General features: G+C 54.9%; 1 protein-coding gene across 1 annotated transcript in view; it reads right to left on the bottom strand.

Annotated features, from left to right (window-relative positions):
* The window catches only part of DUOX1 (dual oxidase 1), a 30,271-nt gene continuing 17,405 nt past the window's right edge, over window positions 1-12,866 (bottom strand). The window contains 15 exon segments of the mRNA XM_059057544.2: window positions 1-188; window positions 850-978; window positions 1,134-1,289; window positions 2,429-2,587; window positions 2,836-3,068; window positions 3,494-3,647; window positions 7,405-7,515; window positions 7,990-8,000; window positions 8,984-9,039; window positions 9,295-9,394; window positions 10,075-10,305; window positions 10,515-10,551; window positions 10,553-10,694; window positions 11,229-11,360; window positions 11,998-12,067. Coding sequence (XP_058913527.1) covers window positions 84-188; window positions 850-978; window positions 1,134-1,289; window positions 2,429-2,587; window positions 2,836-3,068; window positions 3,494-3,647; window positions 7,405-7,515; window positions 7,990-8,000; window positions 8,984-9,039; window positions 9,295-9,394; window positions 10,075-10,305; window positions 10,515-10,551; window positions 10,553-10,694; window positions 11,229-11,360; window positions 11,998-12,067 — 1,826 coding nt within the window. The 3' untranslated portion in view covers window positions 1-83.

Here is a 12,866-nt window from a genome sequence, read left to right as displayed (position 1 = left end):
CCAGAAACAGGAAAGCTAGCGGTGAGGTATGGGGCCAAACCTCTGCTCCGCTGGGCAGTGGGCAGAGGCCCTGGGCAGGAGGCCTAGAAGTTCTCATGATGGTGGGAGAAATGAATCCCGTGACAGGCCTTTTCCGCATTCTTGGTCATGCCACGGGGGTCACAGCTAAACACCCCGATCTTCTGGACCTGTTGGAGGAAGAAGTGAAGGCTACCTCAGTGTTCAGAGGGAGGGCTAGCTTCGTGTTCATGTTAAAGACCAGCAAGAGTCCTTGGTGAGGACCATTCCATGTTCCTGATGAAGGTTTGCTTCGTACCATGCATGGTAAGGGCTGCCTCAATGTTTATAAAACTAACTCAATTTTGGTAGACTTGCTCTCTGTGCGTCCAGCCTTTTCCATTTTCCAACACATTTGCTAGCTTCAGGTCCAAGATCAGTGTTTCCAGTAGGGGCCAGGTTAATCAATGTCCAAGCTGAGGACAGTTTAGTGTCTGATTGAGGGCTAGCCCAGTTTTTATGAGAGTGTGGCTAGCATAGTGTTCATGGTGTCCAGGGTGAGGGCTGGACAGCATCAGTGGTAAGGATAACTCTGAGTCTATGGTGAGGACCAGCCCAACCACCGAGCCTTTCCTTCTGGACAAGGCATCACGGCTTCAGAGGTGGCAAGTCCCTGCTGCCCGATTCCTCCCTTTGCCCCTCAGGGTGACCCACACCTCTCCCCTTCCATTCCATTACCCCACCAATATCCCTGGAGATGGATTCTCCTTCCCTTATGGAGCAGGTTTGGGAGCTTTGCTCAGACCCCAAACTATAAAGGTGAAGAAAACCTGAATATGGGGTGGGACTGACCTGGGGGTGGACCTCCTGCAGAGAGTTGAAGAAGGGCTCGAAGGGGGGTCGGCCAAAGTGGGTGATGGAGCGCAAGCCCGTGAACAGACTCCGGTTCAGCACCTTCTGGAAGTGCCGCTCACAGATGTACTGGGGGAGGGAGTAGAGGAGGAAGGTCAAAGCCAGGCAGAGCCACGGTCAGCTCCTAGTCCACATGGTCGTCCACCCACCTGCCTTGGCCATCCTTACCCTGTCAACCCACATACCCACTGAGCTGCCCTGCCTGGCCAGCCCTGACGTACCACCAGCATGGTGGTCCTGAGGTCAAACTTCTCAGCCAGCTGGGTGATGTAGATGTGCACGGACACCAGGTCCTGGTGGTCATTCTCCTCCACCTCCCGGATGGTGTCAGCCAGCCACTCAAACTGCCGCTGGGTCCGTGTCACCCAGATGAAGTAGATCTGGGGACAGGGCTAGAGCTTGGGACCCAGCTCATCTCAGGCTCCCTATACCCCAGGAATCATCACACCAATAGAACTCTTCTGGTCTCTAGCAGCTTGTGCCTCTCCCCAGAAAGCCTGGGGAGGTGGAATGTATAGGGCCACAGGGCTGTGCTCTGAGGCAGGAGATGGCGTTGGCCCAGGGCACAGAGCAGTGGAAGTGAGCAATAGCCTGGGGCCATGAGAAAGGACCCTGTCAAGTGAGCTGAAGGTCTGTTGGGGTGGGAAGCAGCTTTCTCTTGCCGAGCCTGACCTTCCACTCCCTCCAGTGGGCCCTGCTCAGGCTGCTAGGCTCCCAACCTACAGGCTGCCCAGAGGGAGAGGGTCCCACTAAGGGGTATGTCACAGAACAGCCTCTGGAAAGACCCAGCTGGCTGCCTGGAGTGGATGGGCATGGGCTCAGAGAGAGACCAGGGGAATGGAAGCTGCCCCCCCCCGGGGGCGGGGAGGGACCCACCTCCAGCTTCTGATGGGGAGAAAAAGGGGGCTGTGTGAGTTCAGAGGCAGAGACAGAGGCACGGACAGAGGAGCTGTCTGTCACCCTCTGAGTGCTGACAGCATACAGGCTGGGCCTCTGCCCGCTGCATTCCTGTGGCCCTGACTCACCTGCCAGGCCCAGAGAGACAAGCAGGGGCCTGCCACCAGGGCCAGGGTGAGGCGAAGGGGCCTGGCGTGGAGGGGCCTCAGGGCCTGGGCTGTGTTCCTAGAGCCATCCAGGCCCGCCAGCCCTGCCTTGCTGCCTCCCCTCCTCTTGCTCTTGAGAGCAGAGCCAGTTTCACTTGTGCCCCACCCCAAGCGTGCCCTTCCCTCTCCCAACCCGACAGTGCTTCAAGTGCTGGCTTCCTCTCCAACGCTGCCTGGAGGGACTCTCAGAAGCACATCCTACGTGGGGCACCCCCTAACTGAGGGAAGAGCCTGGAAGGCATCGGCGAAACAACCCTGTCCCTTCGGGTCCAGGAATACCCCGACTTGCTTGGCGTCAGGCCAACTCAGCCTCTCCCAGACCAGGGAGGCCAAGGACAGAGGCAGGAGACAGGTTCGGGTGGACACAGAGATGGGGAGCAGGGGGCCAGGGGCTGGTGGGAGGAAGGGATACTCACCTTCCTACAGAACACTTGGCAGCTGACTGATGACTTAAAGGCCAGGTCTTTGAGGATGGAGGCAAAGGGGGTGACCCCAATGCCCCCTCCCACCAGCACGGACACCTCAAACTTATGCCACTCCTGGTGGCCCTCTCCAAATGGTCCATCGAGGTACAGCTGCAGGGAGGGGAGTGGGTTTGAGTTAAGTTCGGCTACCACCATAGTTCTGAAGCCACAAATGGGAGGCAGGGAAATGCAGGTAGGCGTATGGAGTGGGGAGTAGTGGGGGGCTTGTAGCATCATCTGGAAGAATCAGTCTCTGGATAGGGGAAGGGAGGAACACGGTGGGGAGTCTGGGGCAGCAGGACCGAGGCCTGCTAAGGGACTGTGGGAGCATGTGGTGTGTCCGGCCTGGGTCTGGGCACCGTTGGATGTTTGGCACAGCTGTCACCCGTCGGGGGTGAGTAGATCTCCCTGAGGCGGGTGGTCCAGGGTCCTACTGCCCGGATGTGCAAGCTAAGTGTGTCCTCGTGGGGCGCAGAAGTCAGGGTGAAGGGGTGGTACTCTGTGGTCCCCAGAGCCAGGCAGGCGGTCCGCACCCACTGTCCTGACTTGTACTCAAAGCCTTGGGGCCGCTGGAACTTGAAGTGGGTCACTCCTGAGGAGGGGAGGTGGGTGGGAGGCTGCTGTCCTGAACCCAGCAACAATGTGACCCCTAGAGAGTTCCCCAACCTGCAGCCTCAGCTCTGCTTTTGGAATATGACAGAGGAGGCTTCCCGTGATCAGAGGTCATTACTCCCCTCAGACCACGTCTACCCTGAGCGGGTGCTGGGCAGCACTGGGGTTGGTGGTCAGCAGGACAAGGAGCAGCCTGGCCTGGGCTCCTCCTCTCTCTGTTGTGAGAGAGGCTCAGGTCCCCTGGCAAAGAGCTTCTCTTACCAGCTCCCTCATCCCTACCACCTCAAGGACCCTGCTGACTCCACTGGGCCAGGCCAGGAGATTTCAAGGTCCAGGCTCTGGCCCTGGCCTGTCAGCTTCCTCAGTACCACCAGCCTGCTCCCCTGACAGACTCTATGTTAGTACCTGAAGGCAGCAGCTCAGCCTTCACCACACTGATCTCCACCTTCTTCCGGCTCAGGCTCACCAGCTTGTCCCCCATACAGATAAGTACTGGGACCAGGAAGAAGATGTGGAAACAGGGTAGCTGGATCAGAGCGAAGGTGCCATGAATGATGAGCTGGATAGAGCAAAGAGTATAGCTGAGATCCAAGCCACACTCACAACAGGGTCTGACCCCTGCATCCTTTCCCAATTGGCCCATCCATTTCTCACCTCACCAGGTGCCATGTTCCTTCCAGGCTCCAAAACTTAACCTCTCCCAACCCATCCTCCAAAGCATTTATGTTAATAAGACTGTTTGCATCTTCCTGACACCATCCTAGACCAAGCCACCTGCACTCATGCAGTAGCCTCCTACTTGGTCTTCCACTGGGTTGCCCTACTGTGATCCATTCTCTCCAAGACAGCCAGTGTGACATTTTAAAGTTTGTTTTACCATGTCATTCCCAGCTCAAAAGGCCTCAGATGATTTCCCGTTGCACCACAAGGCCTTGCAATGTTCTGGCCTCTACCTGCCAGCATTTCCCCCTCCCTGTTCTTCAGACACGGCAAGTCCTTTCTGCTTCAGGACTTTGCACATGCTGCCCCCTCTGCTGGGAATGCCTTTCCCCTAGTTCTTCCCATCCATCTCATTTTTCAGATCTCAGCAGAAACGCCACCTCCTCAGGCCTTCACCCAGCCCTCCCTATCCCTTCTCCCTGTTAACTCCCTTCAGAGCATTCTCGTCATCCACGATACTTGTGTTCCTTCATCCGTGGACATGTTTACTGTTGTTCTCCCCACTGGACTAGAGGAGTAGGGACTGTGTCCATTTCATTTGCCATGACACTCTCAGCTCCAATCAGTTTCTGCCTGGCACACGGTAGGTGCTCAGTAATTACTGAGTTAATGGAAGGAGTTTCCCCAATTTACCCTATCCCTTTGGAGACTAAGGACACCTAACCAGTCCTCCTTTTCCATGAAATAACGGACAGGTATTGTCCAGCTCCAGTCCTTTCCCCAACAAGCTGGTCTAATGTGGTCAGACACGACTTGCCGCCTTCTTCCCACTTGCTTGCTCCCGAGTATGGTCATCCTGGCTCCCGCCTCCACGTCTTCTCAGGACCTGCTCACAGAGGGCTCACAAGTGACCAGACCCCGAGGTCTCCCTTCAGACTGCATTCGCTCCCGTGCTTGGCAGCCTGTGGCTCTAGTGACCACCCCCGCCTTGCCACTTCTGCAACAGTGCTCTACGGGTTCTCCCTCTTTCCTTCTCTGGCTGTTTACATTCTGTCTCCTGCACTGGCTCTGCTCCTTCTCCCACCCCCAATCCTGGGTGTTGCCCAAGGCTGATTTCCTCACCCTCTGCTCTTCTCTTTCTATGATCTCCCACCTGGCACAGCCTCTCAGCTGAGCCACAGCCCTTCAGCTGCAGCTGCAACCTGCACAGGTCCGCCATGTCCTGCCAGCACCTACTGCCCTGTTGGCCATTCATAGCCAGGCCCATCTCCTCTGTGCCCCGAATATTCTATCATCATTCCCACCTCTGCACCAGTGTTCATGCCTTTCTCATTTTCTTTTTTTTTTTTTTTGCCCAACCAGGGATTCAGCCTGGGCCCTCAGCAGGGAAAGCACACAGTCCTAACCACTGGACCACCAGGGAAGTCCCTCATGCCCTTCCACCTGGAATGCTCTTCAGTTTCTACTCTGCCCTGTCAAACCTTAGCTTATCTCTCCTTAAGCTTAGTGAAAGTTCCACCTTCTCCCCAAAGTCTTCTCTAACCAGTGTGGCCCAAACGAAACTCCCTTCAATGAGCTCTTCTAACTGACTGACTAGAACACTCAGCTCAGCAATTAATCCTGTATTGTCTGTTCATTTTGATCATTTCACGTGCAGGGCACTTATCTCTGCAGCAAATCCTCAGTTCCTGAGGGCAGACCTTAGAGTCTCCCCCTCCTCTGCTGGGCCTAGCACAGAGCAAGTATATACTAGACCCTCAACACATAACAGTGACAGTGAACTCTGGTTCCTCATTCAGCTCTCCATTCCTCCAGCTGAGTGTTAGCCAATTCTTGAAACTTTCCCCACAGAGCTAACTGAAACCTCCTTGGGCTCTTCTCTGAATTGGCTCCAGTTTTCCCAAGTTCCTCTTTCATTATGGAGCTCACGCCCACCCCCAAGGCTTTCTGAGAATCCAACCAGGCTGAGAACAATGTCAAGGTGACTTCATACTCCTTTGTTTATACACCTTGCTCGGTGTTGGCTCTACCTTTAAACCACAAAGCTGCCGCAGGGTCATGGTTGACTGAGGAGCCTGGGGAACAGCCTGCCAGCTCAGTTTCTGCTTGCTATCCACCCTCTACAGCCTGGATCAGGAGCCTGGACACCCTTCCCCAGGGTCTGCTCCACACTGGGGTCGTTTACTTGTAACTTCTCTTTCTGCCAGAGGTCAAGTGGCCATACCTGAGATAAACGGGAAGGCAGCAGGTGCTTTGGCTCTGATCTCCCCCCAGGTGAGACACTCCCAAGCTGCAGGGGCTAGGACTTCCCAGCAGAGGAGCCTGTACCTTTCTGAGCTGCTAACTTCCCTTCTGGATCCCCCAGTGATCCCCACAACTGGAGATAAATCAGAAACCGAACTTGGTCTCAGGGAACCAGGCTGGCCACTCTTTTGAGTCTCCCATCTAGTTCAAAAAAGCTGCTTTATCACCAGAAACAAGACCATCATTTCCACCCCTAACAGAAACAGTAACCCAGATGCTAGGGCTCTCTACCCATTATCAGGAACGTTGGGAGGGAGGCATAAATTAGCCACAATTTCCAGAGAAACAAACGTCATCAGTTCTAGGAAACATCCTAAGCCCAGGCTGGATAGTCATCTTCAGAACCATGAAGTGCTGAGCCTCAAGCAGGATGGAAGCAGACCCTCCTACCTATCAGTGAAGACAGACTGCACCCCAGCACCAGCCTGACCCAGGCAATGATGACCTTTCTCCCTTGTCTCAGGACAAAGGAGAACCCTGTGTACAGTTCTGCCTGGAGCCAGGTGATAGGGCAGCCATCTGGGCTCTGCACTTCTTGAATGCTGGCAGCCAAGCTATCATCAATGGGGACATCAGGGCATTGGGACTTGGTTTAACTTCTCAGCAAGGCCCTCAGGGTGCCCTTCGGGGAAATGCCTGTGTCTGTGAGAAAGGCAGGCCAACTAGAGCCATGACATAGGGGCATAGATCAGAGTCATCTCTGGAAATAGCCAGCTGAAGCAGCTGAGGACAAAGCCAGGGAAAGGTGAAAAGGGAACAGGAGAGAAGAAGGGAGGGAATGTGAAGGAAGGGAGGCAGGGGCCCAGGTTAAGAAGGAAAGGGGAGAGGTGGAGTCTTAAAAATCCGTTCTATCAACAGTCCAATGAAGACATTTTGAGCAAGTTCATTAACTTTACAGGTGGCACTTAGCTAGCTGGATGGGGTAGCTAACACCCCAGAAAACAGGATCAGAACCAAAGTGGCAGAACTTATTTAAGGTAAGTTTCTATTTAAGAAGGTGACGCTCCCTTGAATGCAGACAGTCCACCCAAGAGCCCAAACCACCACCCAAAGTAGGGAAAGACTGGCTGGGCAGAAATGCTGTGGGGTGTCTGGAAGGAATGCAGATCAGCCTGGTAAGGCTGCTACTACAGATCCCATGCCAGGGAGTCAGTCTTCCAAGTGCCGCATATTGGGTCAGCCTACCTAAGAGCCCTATACTATAGTCTCCACCTTTTGAGAGAGATACGGAGAAGTGAAGAGGATACTTGAAATAACAAAGGGGATGGAGAACTGATGTTTCAGGCATCACTGCCTCCCTGGGAACATCTGCCCAGACTCTGCTGGCCTGGTTCACAGCCCAAAGCCCTCACCAGCACGTAGAGCAGGATGTAGCAGTGGTGGGTCAGCCAGAAGCCCCGGAAGCTGCGGCGCCAGAAGTGGTGGGGGGCAGGGGCGTACATGATGGCGAGAACCAGGAGCAGCTGACCCCCATGAGACCTGCAGATGAACATGAGGTGAGGGCAGAGGAGCAGGGCCTCACAGAGGGGGCTGTTCTGAGGCTGCCAGGGTCCCCTCTCCACTCCACAGCTCCAGGCAGGGGGCAGAAAGCCTAGCATCCTTCCCTCCTCCTCTCTCCGACACCACTGATCACAGGTACCTTTCATCTCAACAGACCCTCCTTGTCCTCGTGGACCTTGTCATGATCGTTATTTTTCAAGCACCTGTGTCATTACTTGTTTTACATCTGTCACTTTCTTGACTCTCAGGTCCACAAGAACAGGGACCAGGCTAGGCTAGTTCACCACTGCACCTGAGTGCCTAGTGCAGGGCCTGGCACACCATGGGCCTTATGGACATGTGTGCTGAGTGAATGAATGTACAGGGCAGCTGCTCTGAGCCCTCTGGGTAGAACTCTGGACATTGTAGGCCCTGCCGTCAGGGAGTCAAGGCTTGGCCAGCACTCCAGCTGCACTCTACCTGGCAGCCACAGCACCAAGCGTGAGCACACTGGCACCGTTAGTGAGCGAGTGGGACCACACTGTCGCTGCTCATCACCAGAGCCCCCCTGGATCTGGCCCAGATCTGGTGGGAGATCCCTCCTCTCAAAGGGGATCCCAGGTTAGAAGTGCACAGGAGGGCACTTCTGGAGCCATTCCACATAATGGTCCCTCAAGTGATCAAGGAGGAGAGAGGCAGAAGTGAAGAAGATTAGAGCCCTGTAGTGTGGAAAAGTAGAGGTTAAGAAGGGATCTAGCCAAAGCCTGTAAAGTCCTGAATGGAGAGAAGGGCATAAACGCGGCCTGATCCACTAAACCCCAGTGTGCAGGAGTTAGCAAGCACTCTCTGAAGTTCAAAGCCAATCGTTTTAGGGTTTAAAGAAAAATAAAAAACAACACGCTGTGTTTCACAGAAAGTAGCGTAGAAAACGTGTTACCCCAAGGGGGGAACAGAGTGAAAATATAAATAGCTTCAAGAAGCATTTGAATAGATTCACAGCCAATAGCTCTAAAATGGGTGATTATGGGGAGTTAGGAATATGCCCCCAAATAGCTCTTGTCAAGACAGACTACAGAATGGAGGGGGAGAGGGGGAGAGAGTGTCCACCAGGCTCCACAAAGAGCCTGGTCCCTCCCCCATGCAGCTGGGGCATAGCATTCCTCCAAGTCACTGTCACGGTAGGTGTGTGTGTCGGGGGTGGAGGGGTGCACTCCCATTCCTCAGAGGGAGGGACTAGTTCAGAGCTGGGGCAGAAGCCCAGCTAAGCTCCTGAGAGAAGGCCTGGAATGCAGAATCTCCTACTGCCCAGGAGAGCGCTCAGGGCAAGGGCAGAGCCTGGCACACCGTGAAGGCTATGGGGGCCGAGTGAGAGCGACTGGGCTGCCTGTGGCAGATAGAACCCAGAGCCTGGAACTCAGAGCCAGGCCCAGAAATTCACGGAGCAGAGAGGGCTCTCACCTGGCACGGTCTGGAAGAACCACCAGTAACACTTCTGGGGGAACTCGGACCTGAGGGTTAGGGAAAGCAAGGTTGGATCCTGTGAGAAGTCTGGGACCTCCAGAAAGGATCCTCCAGAGGAGGCACCCCACACCAGCCACCAGTCTCCCTTTCTGCGACTTGGGATTGGGACTCAGGCTGGTCATTGTCCTATAACTTGGAGGGTGACACACTCCTCTGAGCCAAGAGAATTTCTGCAAAGAATTCCAGCCCCTTCACCCCCGAGCCAGGCCACACACACGCACACACACATACACACTCCTCACCTGTTGTCATGGAAGAGGCCGGGGAAGAGGCAGGAGAGGATGCTGAGCAGGCTGATGGAGAAGAGGTAGACATTCACCACATGGCCTGCACTGTGTAAGGCTAAGGAAGACCAGACAGGGTGGGGTTGAGCCTGGGGCCAGCCCACTGCAGGGTGCTCAACCCATTCAGCCCAAGCTCTAGGACTCCAGCCAGCCAGAGTTGGGGGCCTGAAAAAGGACCCTAGGGATCTGGACTTACACTCTTTAATAAACCTCCTGTTCCTCCCCTGCCCCACATACACACCATCCATGAAAACAGCCACATGCGTCTGAAATTATACCATTAGAAGTTCATTCCTTTGGTTTCTCTCATAGAATTACGTGTTTTTGTTTGTTTGGCTCACCAAGAGGCTTGTGGGATCTTAGTTCCCCGTCTAGGTAAAGAACCCGGGGCCCTGGCAGTGAGAGCATCCAGCCCTAACCACTGGACCACCAGGGAATTCCTCAGAATTATGTTTTAAAACATAAAACCTGGGAGAGCTCACACATTATGTGCACTCATTCTGGGGTGTTAGTAACTTGTCAGTGGGAGGCTGGTAAGGTAGCCTTGAGAGTGTGGGGCAGTGAGGGGCTCCTGGGCTTACTTCACACCACTGCGGGGGCCACCATCATCCTATGAAAGGACATCTAAGACTCACACTCAAATTACGTGCAGGTAGAGAGGAGGGGGCTCTCAGAGGAGGGGGAGCCGGCAGGGGGAGGGAGGAAGTGGAGAGAATCCTCGGGACTCCCAGGCCCTGCTGGCGAGGACGATGGCAGTGGAGGCAACGAGGCAATGGGAGTCCACGGCGGCGTCGAAGGGCACGTAGCGGTTGATGAATGTCTCTCGCAGGAAGGTGATGAGGTTGCGGCACATGGCGAGCAGGATGTAGGAGAACATGAAGGAGAGGCTGGCCGCCGTGCCCCGCGACAGGATGATGCCCACGAGGGTGGTGTCCGTGATGCCTACGTGATGAGCCACAAAGGCAAAGTCAGCGGAGGGCCCAGTCGGGTGAGCTCAGCGCAGGCGCCGGCTGGCGGCTACCATTGCAGGCAACAAGCCTCCCGTGGTCTCCATTCCAGCCGGCCCCTCGCGCACCCGGAGGCCCCGCCCCCAGGGCTGTCCGTCACTCACAACAGGCCCCACCCCCAGGGCTGTGGCTAATTGTTAAGACCTGTCCCTTCACGGCCGTCACTCACAGTGTAGGCCCTCTCCAGGAAGAGAGCCCCAGCGATGGGGATAGAACACGGCCAGGCAGCTGATGTGGCGCCGGTAGTTCTCGACGAAGCGCTTGAACTGCTGCACAGTCTGGTGGCCACGGTTGCGTTGAAACTTCTCTCCGTGAGCCTCGGTGAACAGCAGGGGCTGGAACAACATTACCCTGGGAGACAGGAAGTCTCGGCTCTCTCTCGGCCAAGGACCCGATGCTAATGTGGACCCGCTCTCTAGAAGGGGGAAAGGTGCATCTAGTTACTCAAGCCAAGTAGGGTTCAGACCCCAAAGGCTCCTCAATACCATACTCCTCAAGTGGGCTGTCAGTGCGGGGACGGCCTCGCAGGTGGTCACGCGGTCACCTTTCCCCTTCCAGTCTGTAGCTCTCAACTCCCACTAGCTCCATTCTCACCCTTTACTGGAGACTCAAAGGACACTTCCTCCAGGAAGCCTTCCCTACCTCCCAGGCAGAGGTGAGCACTTCCTTAAGCTCTGAAGGCCCTTGCTCTTACCACTATTATAACATTAATCAGACATTGTAACTATCACTGTACCAGACTCTCTTATCAGACATTCTTGGGCAGGGATTATTCATCCTGCCTGCACCCCCAGTGCCAGCACAGTGCCTGGCACCAAGTAATCAATGTATGCATGCTGAAGGGATGGATGAACTGCCTGGGCTTAAGGGGAGGAGCAGGTGTACTTCTTGTCAAACCTCCGTCGAATTTCCTGGGGAGGGTCTGTGTCCATGGGGCACTGCATTCTCCATGTTGTCAGCCCCAACTTGATGTTGGCGCCCCTTCGGGGACAGCGAGCACTCACCCTGGGAGAGGGACTGGGACAGGAATGCAGGAGATAGGGTAGGACCTTGGCCACCTGAGCCACTTGGTCCTCTGCTGCCCCATGTCTGCCTCCACACCTACTCTGTTAAGAAAGGGTCAGAGCTCTCAGCCAGGGAACAACAGGATTCCCACAGAGACCTAGCAAGAGAATGAGTCAGATCCTGGGGCCCCCACCAAGGTGTCAATACAGTTGTGCCCTTCAAGAGGGCATCTGATTCAGGCAGCAGGTGAGTGCTGAAATCCAGCAGGCTGCCTGCTCTCCCCTTCCCACAGGGCTTTCTCTGCCTTTTTTTTTTTTTTTTTTGTGGTACGCGGGCCTCTCACCGTTGTGGCCTCTCCCGTTGCAGAGCACAGGCTCCGGACGCGCAGGCTCAGCGGCCATGGCTCACGGGCCCAGCCGCTCCGCGGCATGTGGGATCTTCCTGGATCGGGGCACTAACCCGTGTCCCCTGCATCAGCAGGCGGATTCTCAACCACTGCGCCACCAGGGAAGCCCTTCTCTGCCTTTTTGTAATTTGCGTGAAGGTGCTATTTGGGCTAGTGAGGGCCCTGATCCCAGTCATTCTGGGTAAACAAAAAGCACCTCCCTGACCCCAGCTCTCCCTCCAACATTCCCAGATGAGGGTCCACCAGATCTTACCCTGGCTGATGTATGAGGCTCGCTGGCAGAGGTCCTTGATGACTTCAGGCACCTCCACCCCTGCAACGCAGAGCTGGGCTAGCAAGAAGCTCAGGGCCCAGAGCCCAGGAGGACCTAGCTCAAATGCACAGCACCCACCCCATGTCCAAAACTATAGAGGATCCCTGGCCAGTACCCTGCCTCTGGGTGTGCCAGCCTCAGCCTGTGCCCCCAGTGGGAGCAAGACCCCACCACGGGTGGGTGGGGAGAAGGCTTGAAACAAAGTTGGCCAGGCAGGCTCCCCTGAGTGTGTGTCCACTTTCAGTCCCACATCTGGGACTGGTATCAGACTTGTGGGATAGGGCTCAGGAACTGTACGCAACCTGCCTGCTAAGACCACTCAGCCACAAAACCCTGCTAAAGACCCTCCAGCTTAAAAACTCCCAGGAGTTCAGTGTAGAATCTAGTTAGTACATATATGGGAGATCACTGTAAAATTCCTTCTACTTTTCTGTGTTTGAAAGAGCTCATGATAAAATGTTTGGGGTGGGAGGAACCCTCCCAGGAGCCACCAGTGCTGAGGGGCAGGGCAGGACTGAGCTGCAAATCCAGGATCTCACAGGAGGCCTGGGAGTCTCCAGGTCACTTCCAAGTGCAAAACCAGTCTTGAAGATTACCCTGGCTATAGACCAGGGTAAAAAGCTTAATTTAATGAAATGAATGTTTAAAACAAAGTATAGATGTCTATCCTCTCAAATGGTTTGGCAAACAGCAAATGTGGCAAAATGGTAACAAATGGCAAATCTAGGTGAAAGGTAAAGGGATGTTCCTTGTACTATTCTTATACCTTTTCGGCAGGTTCAAAGTGTTTCAAAGTGAA

The sequence above is a fragment of the Kogia breviceps genome, chromosome 3, assembly GCF_026419965.1.
Source record: "Kogia breviceps isolate mKogBre1 chromosome 3, mKogBre1 haplotype 1, whole genome shotgun sequence".
NCBI lineage: Eukaryota > Metazoa > Chordata > Mammalia > Artiodactyla > Physeteridae > Kogia > Kogia breviceps.
The sequence above is the reverse complement of the archived record's forward strand: the minus strand, read 5'-3'. Positions and strand labels throughout refer to the sequence as shown.